The sequence below is a fragment of the Pyxicephalus adspersus genome, chromosome 8, assembly GCF_032062135.1.
Source record: "Pyxicephalus adspersus chromosome 8, UCB_Pads_2.0, whole genome shotgun sequence".
Taxonomy (NCBI): Eukaryota; Metazoa; Chordata; class Amphibia; order Anura; family Pyxicephalidae; genus Pyxicephalus; species Pyxicephalus adspersus.
The window spans coordinates 48170346-48194393 of NC_092865.1; the positions used below are offsets into that span (position 1 = coordinate 48170346).

General features: G+C 42.6%; 2 protein-coding genes across 2 annotated transcripts; both read left to right on the top strand.

The window, feature by feature from the left end:
* The first annotated feature begins 1253 nt into the window (after nucleotides 1-1253).
* VHL (von Hippel-Lindau tumor suppressor) lies at nucleotides 1254-7094 on the top strand. Its single transcript, XM_072420476.1, has 3 exons — nucleotides 1254-1582; nucleotides 2658-2780; nucleotides 4373-7094. Exons 1-3 carry the CDS (start codon nucleotides 1387-1389, stop codon nucleotides 4570-4572), a joined length of 519 nt encoding a protein of 172 aa, XP_072276577.1. The 5' UTR covers nucleotides 1254-1386; the 3' UTR covers nucleotides 4573-7094.
* Nucleotides 7095-11928: 4834 nt separating this feature from the next.
* On the top strand, nucleotides 11929-23765 carry IRAK2 (interleukin 1 receptor associated kinase 2). The gene is given in 14 exon segments (XM_072420475.1): nucleotides 11929-12236; nucleotides 14773-14904; nucleotides 16972-17151; nucleotides 17853-17963; nucleotides 18041-18135; nucleotides 18436-18624; nucleotides 19132-19196; nucleotides 19404-19515; nucleotides 20051-20160; nucleotides 20549-20741; nucleotides 21434-21496; nucleotides 21577-21786; nucleotides 22338-22725; nucleotides 23201-23765. Coding segments are annotated over 13 exon segments (1953 nt in total). The 5' UTR covers nucleotides 11929-12236; nucleotides 14773-14786; the 3' UTR covers nucleotides 23320-23765.
* The last annotated feature ends 283 nt before the right edge of the window (nucleotides 23766-24048 follow it).

Sequence of the window (24048 nt, forward strand, 5' to 3'; positions counted from 1 at the left end):
TTACTACAACTCAGGATATGAAGGAAGTCTTCTAACCAAAGGGAAGGTATCAATTGAAACAGATATTTTTCGTGCCTAGCTTGCAGGGTTAAACATTATGTAAGGTAGAGAAAGAGAGAAAAAGACAGGCCTTTAGTAGCACAAATAGTTGGTATATATGTGTTGTTTATTTAATAAGAGTTATTTTAGTCTAATCTAGACATGACTCCTCTGTGCTAGAACCTAGCGCTAACACATTCCTACATCTAAATAAGGGTGGTTTTGTGAGCAATATCAACATATAAATAAAATGACAGACATAAGTACAGGGTTATTCTCTAATTTCAGACACATTTCGCCCAAAGAGGGCTTCCTCAGGGGATTTTCAGAATTCAAATTTGTGTTTGTCGTATAATGTCTCTCAAACACCACATTGAAATGTGAAATAAAGTGAACCAACTATCAAAGTATATTTAAGATTTGTAATTAAATCATGATCAGACGTAAAAATAAATTAATCTGGATGGTATGTCATTTGACAAATGTCCACCATGGAAATAGTTTGCCTTTTAAAAGTTGACATAGGTGTTGTATTTAAATCAACTTTAATGTTCTTTTACCAAAGGGATACTTGGGTTCCAGCGATCAATACTTGATCATGAAATACTTGGTTCATGAAATAGTAAAATATCTAACAGGCAATCATGTTTAATACAAAAGGAAGAAGTTGATGACAGCCCAGAAATTTTTTATTTCTTGTACAGGCTTATTAGACCGGATTGGCCATCAGTAGCAAGCCGCAAAAGGGGATTTATTTTCACATCTGATCCTCATTTATTCACAATTCGTAAATACACTTTGATAGTTGGTTCTCTTTATTTCACATTTCAATGTGGTGTTTGAGAGACATTAATCGACAGACAAAACTTTGAATTCTGAAAACCCCCGAGGAAGCCGTTTTTGGGCGAAACGTGTCGGAAATCAGGGAATAACCCTGTACTTATGTCTGTCATTTTATTTACACGTTGATATTGCTCAGGAAATCACCCTTATTTAGATTAGTAGGACTGTTAGCGCTAGGTTCTAGCACAGAGGAGTTATGTCTAGATTAGACTAAAATAACTCTGTGAAATAAACTCTATTTAAATAACTATTATTAAATAAACAACACATATACAGCCAACTATTTGTGCTACTAAGGGTCTGTCTTTTTCTCTTACATAATGGTTACTACAACTCCCAGCATTCCCTGTTCTGCCATGCAGTGCGTGACGTTAGAAGTAATTGTTATCCAATGAGCGGAGTAGAGGGACGTCGTTCTTTGAGAACCTGACGGAAGTGCGCTATACGGCTTCCGGTTGCTATGGTGATCTGTTTTCGGCCTGTTTTGGGATTCGAAACCTAAAAATGCCTGTAGGAATTTCTCATCCGCCTGATCACTTTCCTCGGCTTCGCTCTATCAACAGCCAGCAGCTCGTTCGGGTTTTGTTCTGTAACAGGACCTCTCGCTACGTGCAGCCAGTATGGGTGAACTTTCGGGGGGAGCCGCAGCCCTACCCCATTATGCCACCGTACACAGGACGGAGGATGAACACTTATCTTGGTAAGAGGTGCTGGGGTGGAGAGGAAGGGGAGATGGTCTGCTCTTGTAGACCTGGGGGAGGGGTCTGGCATTTTACCCTTTGGGTGCAAGGGAGAGGTTTCTGGGCTTGTACCCCTGGGGGGAGGGACGAGGCTTCTGCATTGTTTTCCTGAGGGGGGAGGGGCGAGGCTTCTGGTCATGTACCCCTGAGTGGGAGGGACATGGCTTCTGCATTGTATTCCTGGGGGGAGGGGGGGCATGGCCTCTGCATTGTACCCCTGAGTGGGAGGGACATGGTCTGGCATTGTATTCCTGGGGGGGAGGGGCAAGGACTCTGGTCATGTACCCTAGGGGAGGAAGTAGGCGAGGCTTTTGGCATTGTACCCCCGGGGGTGGGGGAGGAGGGTCTGGCTTTGCACCCCTGGGGGGAGGGGGGTTCCAGCCATGTACCCTGCTTGGAGGGAGTTCTCTGACTCTGGACCTCTGTTCGGAGGCATCTCTGACCTTGCACTCATGGGGGGGGGGGGGAGTCTTAAGTTGTACCCCAGGTGGGGGTCTGACCCTATAAGCCCCGGGTCAGAGGGGGGAGTCTGAGGTTGTACCCCAGGTAGGGTCTGACCTTGAATGCCCTGGGTCAGAGGGGGAGGGGGGCGTCTGAAGTTATACCCCAGGTCGAGGTCTGACCCTGTCTCCCTGGGAGGGGAAGTGGCTCTGGCTTTGTACCCTTTGGAAGGTTTTGGCCTGGAGTCTGCCTGTACCATTGGCTGTATAGCCAAGGAAGGATTTCCAGTCCTGCTGTTATATTGAAATTTAACCTCACCCAGAATTTTGTGTTTATTAATGAAGGAGTAGAACACAAATAGACCTCTAGAGTAATATAGCTGTCTGGGAAGATTTACCCTCTCCGTCCCTATCAAAAAGTGATCACAAAGTTGTCCCAGAACTGTAAATGACGGTAAATTTTCAGTATATCGTGTGTTTGGAGGTCTTGTTCCCCGAGGACCTGAGTGTACACCCCCTGAGCATACACAATAGTTATCAGAAATCCTTCTCTATTTTTTTTTAGCTCCCTGAGTTCTTTGTTTTCCTTCTGTAGGTCACGTGTGGATGTTCCGTGAAGCTGAAACCGATGTGCCACTGATTGTAAACAATAGAGAAATGTATGTACCTTCCCCTAATGCTGAAGGACAGATCGGGACTGTGAACATCACTATACAAGGTACATGGGTTATATATCATGCTACATTCTACACACAATGACACGTGTGACCTCAGGCCCATGCTTGCAGAGTGCAGTAATCTAAAAGGATTGTAAACTCTTCGGGGCAGGGTCCTCTCCTCCTCCGGTGTCACTGTCTATATCTGTCTGTCATTTGCAACTCCTATTTAATGTACAGCGCTGCGTAATATGTTGGTGCTATTAATAATAATAATCAGCATGCTGCAAAGAAGGACCCTTGCTCTATGTGCAACCTGACCTCCCCCTCTCTCTAATTGACCTCTCCCTCCCCCAATAGACCTTCTCCTCCAAATTGGAAGGAGGCATGAGCTTTGCTGATTGGTCGCAGGGGAATTTAAAGCCCTAATTTAAGCAGCAAAAAAAATTCCTCCCCTGCACTGCAAGTGGTAAAGATTGTTTAGTGTTGAGTAAGCTTTATTACTTTCCTAGTTCCTCTGACACATGCAACTGACCCTTGAAGCCACACCTTTTCACCACTCCATCAAAAGCAGACTCTTCAGCATTACTGCATTCAACTTATTGGCAGTATTGTATTACATGTGGTGGTGGTGAGAGGAAGGAGAGATAAGCCATTACTGATTCTTCCAACCCCCACCCCACAGAAACAGAAAATTAAGAAGCAACTAAGCAGCCCTGTGTTAAGCTGCGTACACACTCCCAATTTTTGTCGTTCAAAATGAACCGTAAAAATCGATCGTAAAAAAAGTAGCCAACGATGCCGACGAACAAGGAAAGTCGTTGGAAACGAACGACCGGACCGGCGGATCGGATTGGACGACGATCGTTGACCATCGTTCGTGTGTACGATCGTTCGTTGATCGTCCATGGTCTGAGCATGAGTGACGAACGAATGTCACTCCCTCTATCGCTCAAACGATCGTATCTATTGTGTGTACAATATCTACGAACGATCGTGTCGTTATCTGTATGTGCAGGATCGGTGCTATACGATCGTTCGTAGATATTGTGCAGGATCGTTCGTTTAACAACGATAAAAATTGGAAGTGTGTACGTAGCTTTACTCACCTAATTCTGTTCCATCACATGTCGCCGCCATCTTTTTCTTTCCTCACTTCCTCCTTGCAATCTTTGGACATCTTGATCAGCGTGCTGGAATTCATTTCAGCACGTGCAGAGAAAGCCAGGAATGGTCGGGTATCTTGACAACCAAGCTGACACTGCACATGAGCAATTCTGCTTTTTTGCCAAAAATCCAGAGTGATCAGGGTCACTGGAGGTATTGTTTCAGAAGGGCCATCTCCTGACCCTTTATGTAATAATGACCGACCTGAATGTGGATTCCTAAAAGTGGAACTTTAGTTCTGCTTTAACCATTGCAGTGCAGGGGGTGACAATACTTCTGACACATTTACAAATCTGTTATCTAACATCTGCTTGGCAAGGTGCTGCATTCTACAGTTAAACCTAGAATAAACAGGCTTCATGTAATCTGATTTTTAGAAGAGCTCCCTGTTAAATAGTAGTAGTGGTGCCCTCTATATACTAGCACAGCTTTCTTGGAACCATTATATTTTGTGTCTGCTGACAGCTCTTTTCCTTTTTTCCTACAGTGTATACGCTGAAGGACTGCTGCCTACAGTTAATACGAAACTTAGTGGAACCAAAAAACATCAGAAAGCTGGATATTGTGAGGTCCCTGTACGAGGACTTGGAAAACAGGCCAAGCATCGCAAAGGATATTAATCGCTTAGCATCCAGTGTCTGGGATAGCGGTCCAGACAACCCCATGGCAATCAATGGCATCCTATAAATGTGTTGTGCTCTTGAACAGTGGAGATGGTTGGACTCTGTGGTGGCAATGTCCCCGTTGGCAAGTTGGCTTTTGGGGGTAGATTGTTGTGTAGTGGAATTTACCCGTTCTGAGACAACTTGTGGAAATGACTTATCTGACACTGGCATTTATAGACACGGCACATTCCTGCTTTTTTAAAGTTTTCCTGTATGACCTGCTCACCAGCAGCCAGTGGCAGCTCTGCATTCCTAGCAAGAGACAAATAGCTGATGTGGATATAATAAAGAAGAATTTTAAGCCCCTCCCTGAGCAAAACCCCTCCTCCCCTTAAATTTTCTTCCCATGGGCCTTCTAGCGAGTCCTTGAACCCTGTGTGGGAAATTTTTACTGCTGCACCGACTGTTTCTTTTGTGCAAGCACCATTTGTTGCGGCAACACAATACACCCAGGCTGACATAATGTCACCTTTTAAAGTGGTTTGTCCATGACGGCCTGGACTCTGAGGATGTGGGTCATCATAACTGGCCATTATTTACCCTGAAAGGCTGGACACACCTAGTCGCAGGGAGTGGTTTGTGCAGAAGTTGCTGACAGATTGAAGGTTGCTTTTTTTCTCTTGTAATTTTTAACACTGCTGGGCATTTTTTATTTACTCATGTTGGGAGTATGTCTTTAAAAATTTATAGGGAAAACATTTATTTTTTGCTCATTTTATTGTTTATGAAATTATTGAAATTCTGCTGTTGTAATCTATGTAGGAAGTTACATTCAACATTTCTGTGGCAGGGAATCTCTTCTGGGTGATTTGTCCACAACTAAGATGGTGGTAGCAACTATTGAAGGAACAATGGCTATTGTAGGATGTGTTACTGTCCGTATGTATTTCATCAACAGAATATTCTTTCCATATGTGTATGCATCATGTCTCGCTGTATACAGTTTTTGGAAATCTATTGCTATTGTTTCTTACATGAGGAGATCCTACCTGTGATAGCTCCTCATGTTACAGGCTGACAACACTATGCCGCTGCCTCTCAGATAGCTACAGTGTTGTCAGCCTGCCATGAGGGTTTCTTTGGTTAAAGAGGAAGTAAACTGGCAATAGTCGTCTGTCCTCGCGGGGCATCATTCTCTTCTTCTTTCTTCTCTTCCTAAAGATGACTCCCACGCAGGAGTTCATTCATTCCTGGCATGCGCAGAGGAAGTTGGGTGCTGGGTATCCTAGCAACCAAAGATGAAGCTGCGCATGTGCAACTTATTGCAGAAGGGTCATTTCCTGTTCTTTTTTGCAATAACTGACCTGATTATGGATTCTATAAAGTGGAACTTTAATTCTGTTTTAGGTATCATGCTGTTTTTCTGATAGACATGAAGGAGCACACATGGCTGACAACAATTCTGCTCATTTGTGAACATAGCCAACAGCGGGCCCCTGTGCAGAACTGATATGGGGGCCTTTGTTGGCTGAGGGAGTTTTGAGGCCTTCCTTCCTGGTGCTGGCTATTGTGAAGCATTGGCTTGCAGTTGTCAACGTTCAAGAACCACCAGAATCTTTAGAAACTTTTGCAAGTCATAAAACAAACTTAAGCTGTAAAATGTGTGAAATGATGGCAAACATGAAACTGAAAACTAGATTTTAAATTTTGTGTGTGCAATTTGCATAACCATAGTATTTATAGACTTTTAATTTCGTAAAAACAAAAAAATTATAATATTATTATTATTATATGTGATTTTATCTGGTATAGGACCTTATGTCCAAATTATTTCCTTTTAGGACCACAATATACCATGTAATCCTTTTCTTAGTTTGAATAAGGACAATAGTTTGCTTTAAGTGATAAAACTTTTTTTTTTTTTTTTTATTGTTGAAAATTATTTTTGTTGTGACTACAGGTTTTTAGAGTCTCCTTTTAGTGGCAGTGTGTATATCAGAATGAAGAGTCAAAACCGGTGCTGAACAGCTGCTGCAATAAAACCAATTACATGACAAGTGGTATACACTGTATTATTCTATGCAATAAACCCGAATGACTGCAAGTGTGAAAACGGTATTATAATGTATGGAGAGGTCAAAACATACGTAAGCAGCTCAGTAAAATTTGCCAACTGAGCTGTTATCTGGCCAATACCAACAGTTATTTCTAAAAGGACATTGCCTCTCCCTTTCTGCAATAAACACCTGCCTGATAGTGGATTTTTATAATGTGGGACTTCCACAAAAAATTATATTATAATATAATATTATATAGATTGAACTTTTTTACAATCTTTCTAGCAGCATCCCAGAGGTGAGAAATCTGTCACTCCACTCCGCCCGCTTCTGTGAATGCTAGTTTTGTGATGTTCAGCGGAGTTTTATTTAAACTTCCCTTTTCTTGTCTCACTGCCTTCTCGTGTGACATTTACGTTTATTACGTATAAACTATATGTTGTGTTTTTATTTTACATTTATGTTTATCGTAGGTTAGAAAGTTTGATATCTGTCAATGACTGCTCTGTATATACAATAAAATCTAAAATAAATACATTAAAGTTAATATTTTGTTCTTAAGCCGCAAGGTTAAACTGATAAATATACAATGGAAACACGCGTCAGAGAGGTGACGGCTTAGTTTCCTGGTGCGACAATTCAGATTGTTGATTTCCCATGACATTTTTCTTTCAGTTTCATCACTGGACAATGAAACGTGTTCATCAATCATTAGAGCTGACCCATGATTTGGTCATTATAAACCAAAAAGCAAGCAAGAATGACAGGCTTACAATACCAATAATTTGTCTGTGAAAAAGGAAGTTGACCCTGAAAGCTGTGCCCAGGAAGCCGAGCAAAGGACAAGTCTGTGGACTTCCTGCTGAAGATTGTTTCACAACTTCTGACTTTCCATGGCTTGTCCTGCACTTTGTGTGGTGGTGGCCATGTTGGCAGAGGCAGGGCTTTAAAGGCATACCTAATATAAGTCCCTTTAAAGTCTCTTTTTCCTTTCCTTTTTGAATGTTTGTTCTTAGAAAAATTAAAGGATGTGGCATTGAGGAATTAGAGGGGGAAGCCCAATTGTGCTGTTTTGCTAGAGGCGGGGCTTTGCTTCCTCATCAGAGCCTTCAGCAAGGAGTGCTGTGGTTGGCACAGGATGATATTCAGTGGCACTAGAGTGCGCCTAGGCACCCTCATATACCATAAAGTGCACTTTAATTTTTCAGGAAGAATTCAAGACCAAATGTAAATGTTTCAGGGTGCTGACTGGCACAATTATTCCTTAATGTTCCCTTAATATATCAAAACTTCAATTTTTGTTTTTCTTTAATTAAATGTAACCCCTCCCCTTCAATAAATGAGATCTCAGCATGCCTATCTTTTTCATTGTCAAGTTTCTTTTCCTTTTATATTCTGCAGTTGATCCAAGCAGGTTCTTACTTCCTGTTCTAGGCTGATAACACTTACACTGTGTCTACAGATATTCAGCATTGCCCCCCTATGACAGAACACCTTCTTAATAACATAGGTGAGAGATGTTTGTAGTATTCAGAGATACCTGAACAATACAGCTAGTGACATGACCTTGACCTTAAAATGGTATGCTCAGGGTTCTCCCCAGGCCCTTTTAGCTGGGCACACCACCCAGCACTTTTTAGCACCCACCCGGCTGTTTGTGGGTGGTTACTGAAGCTCACAATGCAATTTCTTCCCACCCGGCTTAAAAAAATTTCTGGGTTGAGCACTGGGTATGCTTCCTTCTTAGTCAGAAACGCAGATACACCAAGTATCCCTGTTATTTGTGAATATGGGACATCAAAGCTTGTGAGAGGCATTGGGTGGAAAGGAATTGGCCCCCAAGATCTGCCCTAAAACCAGGTGATCCAAACATTCTACATGAGCCACTTGTTGATAGAAAGAATAATATAATCCCGCCTGTGCACATGAAACTGGGCCTGATGAAGCAGTTTGTAAAAGCTTTGACGACTGAAGGAGACCGTTTCAAGTACCTACTTTTCGCATTTCCTAGCCTGTCATTTGAAAAAATAAAGGCCCGTGTGTTTGATGGTCCACAGATTCGGCAGCTCATCAAAGATGAACACTTCATCAGGACAATGTTGGAAAAGTAAACAGCGGTGAGGATGTCCAGAAACTCTTGGAGAGCTACAAAATGCTTGGTTGCAATATGAGCATCAAGGTGCATTTTCTGCATAGCCATCTTTCTAACTTCCCAGAAAACCTTGGTGCAGTCAGTGATGAGCAAGGTGAACGATTCCACCAAGATTTGAAGGTCATGGAAGGACGGTATCAGGATAGATGGGATTTGTATGCTAAATAGACTGCACTGAAACTTTGCCAACTTCTGAAGAACGCAACACCTGTACAAAAAAGGAATTGTAACCGCTCTGATTCAGTTTAATGATAATGCGGGCTTTAGGACAGGTAAGGACCAGTTGGCAGTGGTAATTCAAAGCAGTTCAATAAACTCCCCGTTATCCAGAAGTCAAGTAACCAGAACTCTCAAGCAACCGACACACAACCTATCCCAAAAAAAAAAAAAGTTTAAGCTTGCCACACTTTGTCATCAGATGAATGACATAATGAGTCAAGTTCCCTTTCTGATTTAAAAAAATTATCTTTTACACAAAAATTTCCCGGGCGCCCTTTTGGGCACCACACCAAAATAGAGAGGCAATCAAGTCCAAACAAGGTGGAGCAGACAAAGAATTTTCCATTTTATTGAAATCAATCTTCTGTGGAAATTCTCAGGCTTTGCTATTTTTCAGTGCATTTAACACAGTCGTTACCACTAGGTGCGTCGGATGGATTTCTTTACAGCAGTGGCATAGGGGAAGCGCACTTACATGCGCTTGGTACATTATCATACCCTTGATGTGATCACATGGTAAAATGATGGAATCCAAGGGTGTAAAATGCTGAGATTCAACAAATATTGAAGTTTTTCTTGGTGTGGTTAGAAGGGGACATTGGGATTTAACCTTTACAGTCACCAATAGGCTGACTCCACCCCGTCTGCAAAAAAATTTTGTTCTCTGTACTTGGAATTCTTTAGTTAAAAAACTTCCTATATCATCTTTTATAAGAGCCATGGCACCAGTCGTAGATAACCCAGCCTTTCCTCCCGGATTCGGGGTTTGATCATTTTTTCATTGGTGCTGTGACTCAATTTCTCCAATTCAAAGAGCGTTGGCAACAGGATCATTGAAATCCCTTGCCTCGCTGTCTTTGGATCACCATGCAGCCAGGAGGGGTCTTTTATGTTTTTTGTGCTAGTGTTATTCCCAAATATTAGGGTCTGCCAGGGGTACTTACGCTCAACTGAATTATCTTGTATACAGCGTATGGAGGAGCTGATGGTACAATCACATGAACGTAATAATACATTGAAACGGTCAGTCTGGTTGGTCTTTAATGAATCTGCAGAATTTTGTGCTATGTTTTAACTTTACCAGTTTATAAATTTAATTTAAATGCTCTTTTTGTATCTCCCTGTTATGCTGTGATTGTATAATTTTTCAATCTGTAAATGGGAATATTTCTATGTTTTTTTTTGTTTTGTATCATTTCTTCTTTTCAATAAAAAAAAAACTATTACATATAAAAAAAGAAAAGAAGTTCTGTTGCAAACCAGAGCAAGGAGTCATCAAACCTTCAAGGTAGCAGTCAGAGGCAGCAGTACTGAAAATCTCACCCTGCAGATACATTGGCACAGACATGCCTAGTGGAACATTCATGTGGCGGGAAGTGGTGCAATTTTTTATGGGGAATTCCAGGCAAAAATTACATGCCTGGGCACAATTACCATTTCTAGATGTTCCCTGCAGCATAGAAAATCACGTTTGGAGTTTTAATGTTTATGCAAACTCACGGAATATATGGCAGCTCACAGTTCTTAGATGTGGTGGCTGCCTTAGTTTGTTTTTATCTATTTTCAACTAGTGACTTTAAACTAATATAATTTTTGTCCTTTGGTGACAACAATCACTTGCTATAGCACATCTATGGAAGCAGAAGCGTTGTCCTCCTAGGACAGGACTACAGAACACTTCCCTCCCCTTCTCTGGGAAGGGGGTGGAGGACTGGCTAGCATGGGCACGTGTAGTATTTTGCCATCAATGTGGGTATAACATTGCATGACACCCCCCCCCCCCATCCCCCCAAGGCGGGAATTGCCTGTTTGGTGTAAGAGCAGATTTTCTAGCTGGGCCCCGGCAGCTGATTTTGGCAATGATGTGATGTCTTGGGTCCATGTATGGCATATCTAATACCAATATACTAAAATTCTATTTCATTATGTGGTTTGCAGAACTTTGCCGAGCACGTGCCAAGGAGATGGTTAAAGCAGAAATCCCCCTAAAAAAAGAATTTCCTGTCTGGATGACATCACAAAGCAAGGTCCTGCTCAACTGGGGAACAACACATTGACCCTTACAGGGTGCGTGTGTTTTTTGTTTTTTTTTTACAAGCTGAATGCCAATGCTAAACTCATTCTAATTAAATTTCTTACCTGGCTGCTCTTTGCTGCAATAGAACATGCACATGAAATAAAGTGGAACTTTGCAATTCCATAATAAATCCCTGACATGTCACAATATAGAGATAAGTCTGATTTTTCAAATAAAGCCATCCTGGAGCCAGTCCAGTGACTTTGCCTAGGCTGAGATGTTGTCATCAGTCTGCTGTAAGTAGGAGCAAACATTTTCTCTTTTATATAATACAGTATTTATATAGCGCCAACATATTACGCAGCGCTTTACAGAATCCATAGTCATGTCACTAGCTGTCGCTCATAGGAGCTCACAATCAAATGTCCCTACCATACTCATATGTCATTGTTACAGGCTAAGAACAATTTTGGGGGGAAGCCTAACTTAACTGCATGTTTTTGGTATATTGATGGAAACCGGAGTACCTGGAGGAAACCCACACAATCATGGGGAGAACCTGCAAACTCCATGTAGATAGTGTCCTGATCGGGATTCGAACCTGAGACCCTGAGTGCTAACCTCTGAGCCACCATGCTGCCCCCAGACATTTGTGAATTGTGCAGTCATTGTCAGGGGTTAGTAGTAGGAGTATTGCGATCTCTGCGAGAGGTAATAAATACCTGCAATTACTTTACATGTATGTTCTTAACATGAAACCATTGTCTGATGATGGTTCCAATATCAGTCAGTGCTCCTAGTGAATGTACAGAATAGTACATACTAATAATACTTATAATGCACATAATATTCATGGTTGTGGTTGTGTAGTTTCACATCATCACCGCTGTAGTTGATTATAATCTCCCCCCCCCCCCCTTCCTTTTCCTTCAGCAAGTGATTTTATTGTGATGTACACTTCCTGTTAAACTGGTTACACAGTTATATATGACCTCACCCTCACTGCTGGAAGGAAGCTTTTCTTTTTTTCCCGGGCCTTTTCTTTTGCTGTCAGCTCCCAGCCAGGCAGAGTCTGTACAGAGGAATCCCAGCGCCCCTCCGCATACACAGCTCCAATGGCCACACATAGTCCATAGTGGCAGATCGCTGTGTGCACAGGGTTGTGCTGCTATCGGAGGTTACTGACAGCCCAGATTCACTTTTGTTCAGGAAATTCAGTTCAACAAAACATTTTTCACAGACTGACTGAAAAGCTGAAGAATCTGAAAACGTCAGCGGGGTAAAGGACTTAGTTGTCTCTTGTAGGTACACTGTAATGTTTTGCGGGTACATGATTGTGTTATTCAGGTGCACAATTATCTGTTGTAGGTATACAATTATGTCTTGAAGGTGTGAGAATGTATCAATTAAGTACACTTTAGTGTCCTGGGGGCAAACGGTTGTGTCTTGTATGTACACTATTTTGTTTTGTATGTACACTATTTTGTTTTGTAGGTACACAGTTGTGTCTTGCAGGTACACGGTTGTGTCTTGTAGGTACACAGTTGTGTCTTGTAGGTACACAGTTGTGTCTTGCAGGTACACGGTTGAGTCTTGCGAGTACACTATATTGTTTTGCCATACATTGTTGTGTCTTGTAGGTGTATCAATGTCTCCTTTAGGTGCTCTGTATTGTCCTGTATTACATGGTTGTACATTGTAGATACACTGTACGAGGAATCCAGCCATACATAAATGTGTGAAAGACATTCATGGATACAGAGATATTGACATTTCTGGACTTTATCAGAACTAAAAATATTTAGAATGAATTTGGTGTCACCAGAGCTGGATTTAGGAATACACTAAACAAGACACACAACCAGCTGGGGGGCCACACCAAGTCCAAATCCAAGATGAGGTCTTATTGGGGAAAACATCTTATAAAAGACCAGCTGACCCCGTATGTGGTCTCATCAGACCAACAATTGGTTTTTGGAAGGTCGATCTAACCAATAAATATATAGAGAAGTGAATCTGACATTCGCCAAACATTCTCTAGAGGAGAAATAATAACTTTCATGGACACATAAGATTCTTCCCAGAGAATGGCAATAACATTTTAGGATTTTAGCTGTGTGTGGAGTTCTGCTGCTTTCATGTAAGGTCACAGAGATTCAGGATTCACTTTTGCTCAGGAAATTATCCCAACTTTCATTTTCTTACTGACTTAAAGAGATCTGACATTCACCAGACATAAGAGAATGATCACTGCCATTGAATACACATAGACCTGGATGATTCTTCTAAAGCATTGTTTGGTGAATGTCAGATTCACTGGTTTATAAATACACCCTATTGAGTTGAAGACTATTAGGCAGAATCAGTCCATGCTCCCTCTCCTCACATTAAATTCTCCATAATATGATATGACTGGTTGGAATTGTTTTGAACGGCTAAGTGTAGTCTGCAAGCCCCTGTGACCAGGTGACAATGCAGGAGCACAAATGGGACAAAGGAGCAGAGTGTTGTCACCTTATAACAGGAACTGCCTGAACAAGGATTTTATGGCAGGATCAGCAGGGATTATTTATATTTTTGTAAAGCTGCAGATTAAAAAAGAGTGGAATCACCTTGAATTGACATTATATGTTAAACTTCCTTAAGATTTGATTGGTTGGGTCTACAAATGCAATCAGATTGGGACAGGGTGCTGTTATGCCAGTGCAGCAAGAACAGAAAGAAAAAATATGACAAATATGAAAAACGTTACACCATAAATTAACTTCAGGTTGTCACAGCTGTTTGCTTACTCTGGACTTTGCCTTTGAGGCTCAGCGCTCATGAAGTATATGAAGGGTTGGATTCCTTGTCATGTTTTTATTGGTGTCTATGACTCTGTTGGGAAGATTCACTCTTCTGATCCTTGTTATTGAAGTGCTGGGTGGGTGATTTGGGTTTTTACCCTCTGCGGTTGCACAGGGGGCATCACCCCTGTCCTATGAAGGGGGGCACTGCCAGGTTGGGCTTCCACTAGGGGGGTTCACTGCTGCCAATTATCCTGCACCACTCCATGCCCTTACCAGCTAGCATTGGTGGCTCCTATCTCTGCTATGCTCACATCCCTCTTCCCCAACTTTCACTGCATTGTGATTGGACAGCAGGGAGTCAGGGAAAGGAGATGCATGCCCAGAAGTATACAGACACACATGGAGTAGTGCAGGATTGCTGGCAGCAGTCACTGATGACCCCCCTCCCATGCATGCACATGGAGCCACTGGCCCTGGGTTTGGGGACTCCATTTACCCAAGGCCGGCCCTGCTGTGCGAAATCTAAAATCTCAGAGCTGGAAATCTGCCAGTGGGGATGACTAAAACGGGAATTCCCCTCCCTATACAAACCCATTAATAGCTAATGCACACAAATCTGCTGCTTCATGCAACTACAAGTTGAAGAATCACCGGGGATTTTAGCTGCACCTTTTTTCATCCATTTTCACCCAGCAGAAAAAGTTTTCTTCTTCCATAAAAGACTGAAGAATGTTAGATGCCCATTAAATGAGGGATTTTCCCTCCCTTTCTAACCCTCTGCCAGCCCAAAGATTAGGTGACAGTCCCTCAGCCAGAGAGGTCATAGGATGGAAATTCCCCATTTTTGTTTTTTTTGCTGAAAGAAAAACATTTGACCCGCATGGCGTATGAATCCGGCCAATCCAGAATCTCCAGTTACCAGCAGTGTCACCTTGATTTGTCAATGGTGACTTCCAGCTTAAAGTCAAACTGCAATTTATTTTTGGGTTTGGTGCAGCTGAAGAAACTTCTACTTGTGCAAATTACTGATGACAAATTTCTCTTTTAGGATAAAGACGCGCCATGGCTGGCCTGCGTTCTAGCACCTCCTCCACCCTGATCATCGACATCCCTCCGCGGGTGCTGGATGAATTCTGCCGCTGTATTGACTGCCTGGTAGACTGGGAGTGGCTACAATTCGGTGAGATACTTTTCCCTTTATTAAATATCAACAAACAACATGTATATAATTAATAATATAATATAATTATATTAAAAAAACATTTTTTTTTTTTGCATAAAGTTTGTTCCTTTCTAAAAGGCAAAGAGAATAAATCACCAGTGGCCTCTCTTCTTTATTATTATAAACCCTGATGGAGGCAATGCAGATCCTTGAAACGTGTTGTTTTTTGTTTTTTTACAACCTCCAGTTGACAATTCAAGCTTCAAGAGATTGCTGTGAGCATTGTTTTTGACACAGATTCTGTTCCCTACAATATAGACTGTAGCCAGTTCTATAAGTTCTTAATTTTTCATAGATAGCAAAGATAAAGTCACAATGAAACCAAGGGGTTTTGTTAATTGGCAGCTTTACCCTGCAGCAGTCAGACTGAAGGTAATTTGTCAGATGTGGAATTAGGAAGGAGATAAGGCTCCTATGGTTCTGAAACTAGGCTGTTATGTTTGCGCTGACAGGGAGAGAATACAGCTAAATACCAGCACAAATAGTAAAATCTGAGGTTTTACTATTATAAAAAATCAGGGGTGGAGATTTAGGTTTCTATCAGTGTTTCGTACTGACTGGTCCTCTTTAAAGTCTAGTATCAGATGAAATTGTGTTCAATCATTTGCTGACTTTGTAGAAATTTCTTGAAACTTAATAAAAAAATTTCCTTAGAAGATCATGGCTTTACCCCCTCTATGCCCTATATGGATTGTTATTTTGGTATATGACCTTTTTATTATAGCCTTTTCATTCGTGGAAAATGAGGGCTAATTTAGTTCTGCTGTGGACCCCAGTGCAGTCCCAACCTCCCCAGTCAAGTGAATAGGAGAGATTAAGACCCTTTCTTTGCACTTGGTTACAGCGGACCACTGCAGTTTCTGAGAGTGATAAGTCAATTTAGTCACGTGATTACTGTATAGGATTTGCGCTGCGTCTGCAGAAAATGTATTATTCCATGGTGCAGTTTGCCTCTTCCAGCTGCACAGCACCAGTTTGTTGGGTGCCAGGGAGAAGAAAACTGCAGAAATACACTGCACGTCCTAAAGAGCGTGTAAGAATTTTGCCCGGAGTACAAATATCTTTGCCATGATATTTCCCTTTCCATTTTGTTTAACTGCTTAGACAAAATTTGCTTGAAAAATCCGATTTCGGATCATTGCCAAAATTTTGGTAAAATTGTGGCAGATTAACTATTCCTTTGTGGCAGTTTTCCTCCAGCTTTTTCTTTCTACATTAACCCGTACTGCACATTGTTGCTCTAGACCAGCTTCCTGATTATGGGTATGCCTGTGCCGGCACAGCTGCGTGTATTCTCTCCCCGTCTTCTGAATAAATGTATGAGTGTCTGCGTTGGCTTTTGAAAGAGGTGGAGAGTAAAAATGAGGAACTGTATACGAAGCCTTTGTGTGGGGCCTTATGGAAACAAAATGCCAATTACACCCCACTAAACAACACAGGAGTTGCACCGGTGCTCCTAGGGGCTCAGTCCTGCATGCAGGTAATAGTCCTGGTAAAATAGTATTCCAGCACAGTCCCTAACAGACCCTTTTGCAAAGGCTTTATTCGTAGCTTTCACTGTGGTGCCTTGTTCAGGAAGTTGAGCTGAGACTACAGAGATTCAGGGATACATTCTAGTTACAGCATGTTTTCGGTTAACCAGAAAATTGCTGAAATGAAAGTACCATTATGGTTCCTCAATATCTGATCTTATGTTCACACAGGGGCTCCATGTCTCCATTTGTAGCCACCCCATTGTGCTGTAAAGAGCCGAGACTACAAGAATGACCATCCTCATCCATGATATACATTGCAAGGAATCATGGGACATGGAGTTTTCTTATAGGCAGGAGACTGACCTTGTGGCTGCTCTGCTGCCCTCTAGTGTTTAGCCAGAAATATTGACAACCACCATCAGCCTCTACACGGATTTGATGCATAAAGCAACAATTTCTCAAAGAATGATTGTGTTTGTTGCTCTTTTACTATTAATATTATTATTATTATTATTATTATTAAACCTTTACTTTCCCTCTTTTTCTTTAGCTTCAAACATCATAAGTGATGAAACAACTGTACAGAGATTTAGGATGAAGCGGAGAGCGGGGGATAATGCCACCAGGGAAATGCTTTGGAGCTGGGGACAGAAACTGGCCACTGTACAGGACTTGGAGGAGATACTGGAAAAACTGGAACTTTACAGAGCCCTGGATATCCTCCAGCAGAGTGAGTCACACCGGCATGAAATAAAGGAATTAAAACTGAAGTCATGGATATCAGCTCATGTCTGTTTTCTTGTAGAGAGGAACCACATCCATTTTTTAGTTATAATTAATATATTTATATATTTCCTACTTAGTCTGGAAATATTTACAGGGCTGATAGAAGCATAAACATCAGTCCCCACCCCCGAGGAGCTCGCAGTGTAATCACCAGGTGACATGATTGCATGTACTATGGTCAGTGTAAGTGGAAGCCCAAAATGCATATTGTTATTCCAAAGGCCAGAAAAGAAAATTACTCAAAACAAATCTCAATCGCATGAAAATTGGAACAAAAATTAAGGATACAGGAAGAAATCTTTGGTGTAAAATGAGTATACAAAAATCCCTGGTGTAAATCATGCAGCAGGATTTCTGTACAGCACTGCCGTATACCTCAGAGCTATATAAATGTGTAATAATAGTGTGTGACTGTGGGGGGACATTGGAGTGTCAGCTCTTCTGGTGCAGAGCCTGATGGGACTGGCCCAGTGTTCCCTGTACAGCACTGCGGTATATGTCAGAGCTATATAAAAGTATAATAATAGTGTGTAACTGTGGTGGACATTAGAGTGTCAGCTCCTTTGCTGGCAGGGACAGATATAATTTGCTTATTATGTAAACCATGTTTTAACCATTTGTGACACCGTCCTCTGTTGAACACAGACTCCCTGGTCTCCTCTCGAATTTCTTTGGGATCAGAAAGGCGATCGGATCGTGGTTCCGGAACAGAACAGAGCCCAATGAACGGCACCAACACGACAGAAAAAACTGCAGGTACAACACACCCTCATAAGTGTTTCAGTCCATTTGTCGGGGGGGTGAATGCTGACAGTTACAATTTTTTATTTCAGACTTTGTTCAGCCGCTGCCGTCACCACCTCCTCCTCCATCGCAGCTTCTGAACTCCTTGCAGAGTGATTGTGATCCGTTCTCCAGCACAGATGAGGTGCGTCTAACTTATAGGGCGTGCACATTTTATTATAATGTTTTATTATAATGTCAGAACTACTTCTTACCTCATACAAATCAATGGGAATGCAAAGCAGCTTGAAGCAGCTTAGAAAGAGAGGTCAAACGCAGGTCAGAAGAAGGTCAACTGCAGGTCATATCACACAACAAGGCAACCTCAAGCTAATATTAAATGCACCTAGAATGTTTATTTTTGGCTTTATACATCTATACCATATCCATATTTATCTGACAGTCATATGATCCTATTGACGTATTTGCAATCTGCTGTCCATAGGTTTTGAACATTCCGCAGCAAGAGATCAGCCTGACCCCGGGGTCCCTGTGTCAGCAATGGAATTCGCAGCAGCTGGACGAAATCACCTACAGATTCAGCATCGACAAGAAAATCTTCTCTGGACAATTTGCTGATATTTATGTGGGGAAGAAGGCAGACAGATCCTAGGCCATCAAGAGGATAAAGGAGGTAAGTTATTCAAATTTTGTTGTTAGCTAATTTCAGCCTAATATATATATTGCAGGAGAGAGACCCAACCACGGCCAATAAATGCTGCAGAACTTCTTGCTATTTCAGTTGTTAGGATACATTGTTGCAATAAAAAGCAACACAAAAGACTGAATGGTGACACCGGGCCTTAAGGAGGAGGAGTAGGCACTTCCTGTTATGGGTGACAACTGTATTTATTGTGCTCTTGAGTTGTCACCCTATGACATTGCTCCTGTGATGATGACACACATTGCACAGACAATGGATGAATATTTTCAGGATTAGTAAGCCGGTCCAGTGCAGCACCAATGCATGCAGACAGAAACTGGGTGAAAGAGGCTGCAGGAAATCAGCTGCACTGAAATGAGAAGAAGTATTGAAAAAGGTGAAGAACATGATGTGTTTAGGATTTTATTTACATTAAACCTCATGATGAGTGATAGCAGGATTTATGATATCTGGGAATAATTCTATTTCTGTTATTAGGTGGATGGAGAGCAGACGGATAGAATGCATTCGTTCTTTCAAACCGAAGCACAGATCACATTTCGGTAAGATTTGGGATCAGCTTTCCGCTGATCAGCTGCCCGCCTGTTGTTCTGGAGCCCTGGAATAAGTTGGAAATTGGCCAATGTACCCCTACCAAGAAACCAGCCCCTTCCCTGGGTACTCCTTTCCACATAGCCTCATACAGGTACACTGCTCAAGTCCTCATGACAAGTCCTCTTTACCTTATTTCTTGCCTATTTATCTTGCAGGTGTAAGCACCAGAATTTGCTGCCACTGCTGGGATTCTGCCTAGAGGGTGGGCACCGCTGCCTTATCAACCAGTTCATGAATAACGGCTCCTTGGACGAGGCCTTGCATGGGGTAAGTTCATTCACTGGCGCCGCATGCTTCTCACCCCCCAATTAGGTCCCCTGTAGTGCCAGTGCCATGGCAATGGCTGGCGGTGAATTGACATCGTATTCTAGAACATTGTGTCACCAGACCAGTAAAAGTTGACCCTGGCTGATGCCTAAACAAACATGGCATCGTCCTTATAGGGCAGACAGCAGATGATGGCACAGTCAGGGGAGTACTGGAAGCGGTACACTGACACGTTACACATTGAGTTCTATTTATAAATGGTTCCCCTGTCAATTCACTCTCGATTCATTCATGATTTTTTTTTTAAACAGATAGCATTTAATATTGTGACAGCTGTGCACTTTTAAGATTGGCCACTAGGTGGCAGAACGAGTCATTGTGTTAATAGGAACTGAAATGAGATCAGTAAAGAGATTTGAACATCTATCAGTGAATTTCAGTTGAATTTACAGGGGAATAAAATGATGAATGGAGCCAACTGATATATATGCTGCACTTTATTATGATTTTTTTTTATGTTTTGTGATATTTCTAGCTCAGATCGCAGGTCCTGAGCTGGGAAAAGAGGCTAATGGTTGCAGCTGGCCTCCTGCGAGCTGTGTATCACTTACATGCGGCTGACCTGTTCCACGGTAATATTAAAAGGTGAGTGCGAGACATTCACCATCCACCAAGCCTTATTCCCGCGACAGATCAGTTTTGATTCATCACACAGTGACCACAGGCTTGTGACACATTTGACCACACGAGTATCCATTCCCCCTGGGGTGACGTATGAAGTGGCTGTTCACACGGGTTTTCCTTCCTCTTTCACGTTCTCTGTAGATTCCAATTACATATGAAGGAAGATTTGCCATATTAGAGATAATGTGATTACCAACAGCCCCAAATTTCCTAATTACCCCCTAGGAGGGGACATGATTTTACCACCTGACTAGCGGCAGGATCAGATGGGCACTAAACCCAAATGTCTGCACACACCCCATATATCTGGAGATGTCCTGACTCCTCCCAATTTCCATTGTTCTTCCAGCTCCAATGTATTTCTGGATGAAAATTTCACCCCGAAACTGGGCCACTCTGGACCTCGGTTCTGTCCAGGCACCTCGGCCAATTACACTCAGCTGAAGACCCAGGACCTGCAGAAGCACCAACCGTACCTGCCAGACATTTACCTGCGAAGGGGGCAACTGACCGCACAGACGGACATCTTCTCTGCTGGCGTGGTATGGAAATACTGAAACTTGCTGGGGGTTATTAATGCCACACTTGACATTTGTTGGGGTATTATTCCTGCCCGACATTCACTGGAGGACACGTTTAGGGGTTATCATTGCTGGCCCCTACACATTCTGGGTTATTTATTTCTGCCCCTGACACTTGCTGGGGGGCTATCATTGCTGGTCCTCACACAAGTTGGGGGTTATCATTGTTGGCCCTGGGACGTTTGGTGGGTTATTTGTGGCTCTTACACTTGTTGGGGTATCATTGCCAGCTCTGACACTTTTGGGGGGTTATTTGTGGCTCCAACACTTGTTGGGGTATCATTGCTAGCTCTGACACTTTTTGGGGGTTATTTGTGGCTCCAACACTTGTTGGGGACAATCATTGCCGGCCCTGACACTTGCTGGGGGTTATCATTGCAGGCACCAACCCCACCAATGGGGTCCTTTTATACTCCCACAACCCCTTTGTTTACCCCTAGGACCAATTTTGCCTAAACCAAAGGAAATAGGAAGAGGCATCACACACAAACCATGAACCAACCTGCATGTTGTTGACCCAACCCCCTTCTGACCACGTCCACTTTTAATGTAAATTTACAGCCCCCCTAAAATACCTGTGTGTTATCTTGTTTCCATTCCTGAAGATTTGTTACAATTGCAGTGAAAGTTTTTGATCCAATCTGTTCCCCCAGGTTCTGGCAGAAATCCTGACTGGTCTCAAGCCAAGCGACAAAAGCCGAGATCCCGCCTACTTAGTAAGAATTTGCATCACAAAATCCAAGGAGCAATTTTTTCCCCGATTCCTAAATTAATTTTATTTTTAATTTTTTTCTAGAAAGATTTGGTTTTTAAGGAGATGGAGGAAGCAAAAACCCGCGCGGAGTCTGGCGGCAATAATACGCAGTCCGCTGAGCACCTGTGTGCAAGGGCAATGGTGGAGAAACATGCTGACGCAAAGCCCGGGAGAGCGCCAGCAGGGGCGGGGTTTTATTTGGCGCTTGCTGTCTGCTTGTGTGTGACCAAGAAGAAGGTCATGTTATCAGAGGTAAGCAGATGGACTGAGGTCTCACTGCTAGGGGGCAGCACTGAACACCAAAAATTCAGCCTTTATTAAAAGCTGGGAGGGACTATGAATATGCAAATGACACACCCCAAATAATGCGTTGTCTGTGTTCGCTCTGATTAGTTTAAATTAATTTTTAAGCATGCAGTTTAAGTGCCTGAATCTGACTTCATTTCACTATCCAATAGCTGGGGCGGGTCCAGGAGCGTTTGGGCTTATAGGAAGACTAAGGACATCTTGTGGTGGGCAAGAACTACTGCAGGGGAATGACAGTGAATATTTCAACTTATTTATTTTTTATTAGGATAAAATTGTCATTTTGTTTTTTTTGATTGGAGTTCTGCAGTTATGTTGTGTCTGTCTCCACCTACACCATTGGCAGAGGGTCACTTTAGGTCAGAAAAGGGTCAAACATGAGAACCGCACAAGTGCAGTTGACCTTTAAGGGTTATCATACATGTTACAATCTGACATAAAATATGAATCGATCAATATTCCTGACAACTTCCTGACATCTCCCAACTCTCCATCAGGTCAGCGCCATGATGGAAAAAGCAGAAAATGAGCTCAAGGCTTCTATTAAAGGGTCCAGGGAAGAGAGGCCCAGCATGAACGTCCCGGAGGAAAGCTACTTTGACGAATTGTTGTCCCCATCCTGCGCCGGAAGGGAGGCTCCCTGCTGCAGCCCCTCCACAGGTCATAGCTCCCTGAGCTGCATGAATCTGAGGACTCCCCTGTGCCACCTGGAAGCCAATGAAATCCCAGAAAGAAGCCCCTGTGAACTGGACGAGTCTGGTCACTACATGCTGTCCTCTGGGGGGATGTGGCAAGAACTAGGGGCCGCTGTGCCATCTTGTAGTGTTCAGCCGGAACGGTCTGCTCATGTCAGCAACCTGCACTCCCCTGAGTTCAACTGCCCATGTGAGTGCCTAGAGCTTGATTTTTACAGACAGCCAATGAGATTTGAGAATGACAGTCACATGATCCTACTTTCATGACTACACCCTGCTGAAAGATTTAAAGGGGACAGGATAAACTTAGTGGGAATTTGCTACAGTCCCTTATAGGCACCCTGAAAGTCCTGTTTTGTCTGCCTGTACGGATATAATATAAAACATCAGAATATTAAAATGTAATATTGAATCCCCCTTGAACCCAGACTTCAGGTATAAGCCCTGCCCACTTAGCATGGGTCAGCCTAAGCAGAGCGTGCTTTTTACTCCCTGGAGCATTTTCATTGGAGGAGAGGGGGCGGGGGTGGCTGGTGGATTTTATTTCAGAGCAATCAAACCCCCAATGATAAATTGAAACCAGTTTTAGAAGGGTGCACACAGATGTAATACGGATGTGCCAGCGCCAGATATACTAAATTGTCTTTTTGGTCTTTCCAATATAGCGGAGAGCGATGACCCATCCTGGGGGATAGAGGTCAACATGGCGAAAATGAAGCTGATGAAGAACATTGAACTCTATGAACATGAAAAGGTGGACAGTTCGGTCCTGTTTACAGAATAACAGACAAGGACATGGCCAGTCTGTTCAGTGAGGACTGATGACACCAGAAATGGTGCAGCTATATGGAATACCAGAAGGACAAGGCCAGTCCAATCGGTGGGGACCGACGACACCTATTTACTTACCTCAATCAAGACTACCTCTCAGCAATAGTTCAAACTAAAAAAAACTGTAAAACCAATAGATGGAAGGTCTTCTTTATGCAAAAACAGACACATGGCCCAGGTTCGGTGCAGTGGGTCAGGGTCCATAGGGCCACCTGGTGGACCAATGGCAGTTGGCAGGGCATTGGGTGGTGGTTTTGCTGATACTTGAATTTTGTGGCTGGAGCCTAATCTAGAGATTAATGATGAAGATTTATTAAGATTCAAGGTATTGCTATGTTAAAACTCTAATATATTTATTTTTATTTGTAAGATTTGTAAATTAAAAAAATACACAAAGAATGTTCTGTTATTGTTATATGGAATCAAAGTGCTTCAAAAGTGGAGAAAAGGGGGAGAAGCCTCAGATGGAAGCCTTGAACAGGTTATGGTAGGCAGCTCACAAAAGTAACATTGCAAAACTGCTCCTTCAGACAATTCAAGGTTGTCACCTGGTACATGCAGTGTAAATATCAGGAGGTGGGGCTACATGTCCATCAAATATCAGGAGGTGGGGCTACATGTCCATCAAATATCAGGAGGTGGGGCTACATGTCCATCAAATATCAGGAGGTGGGGCTACATG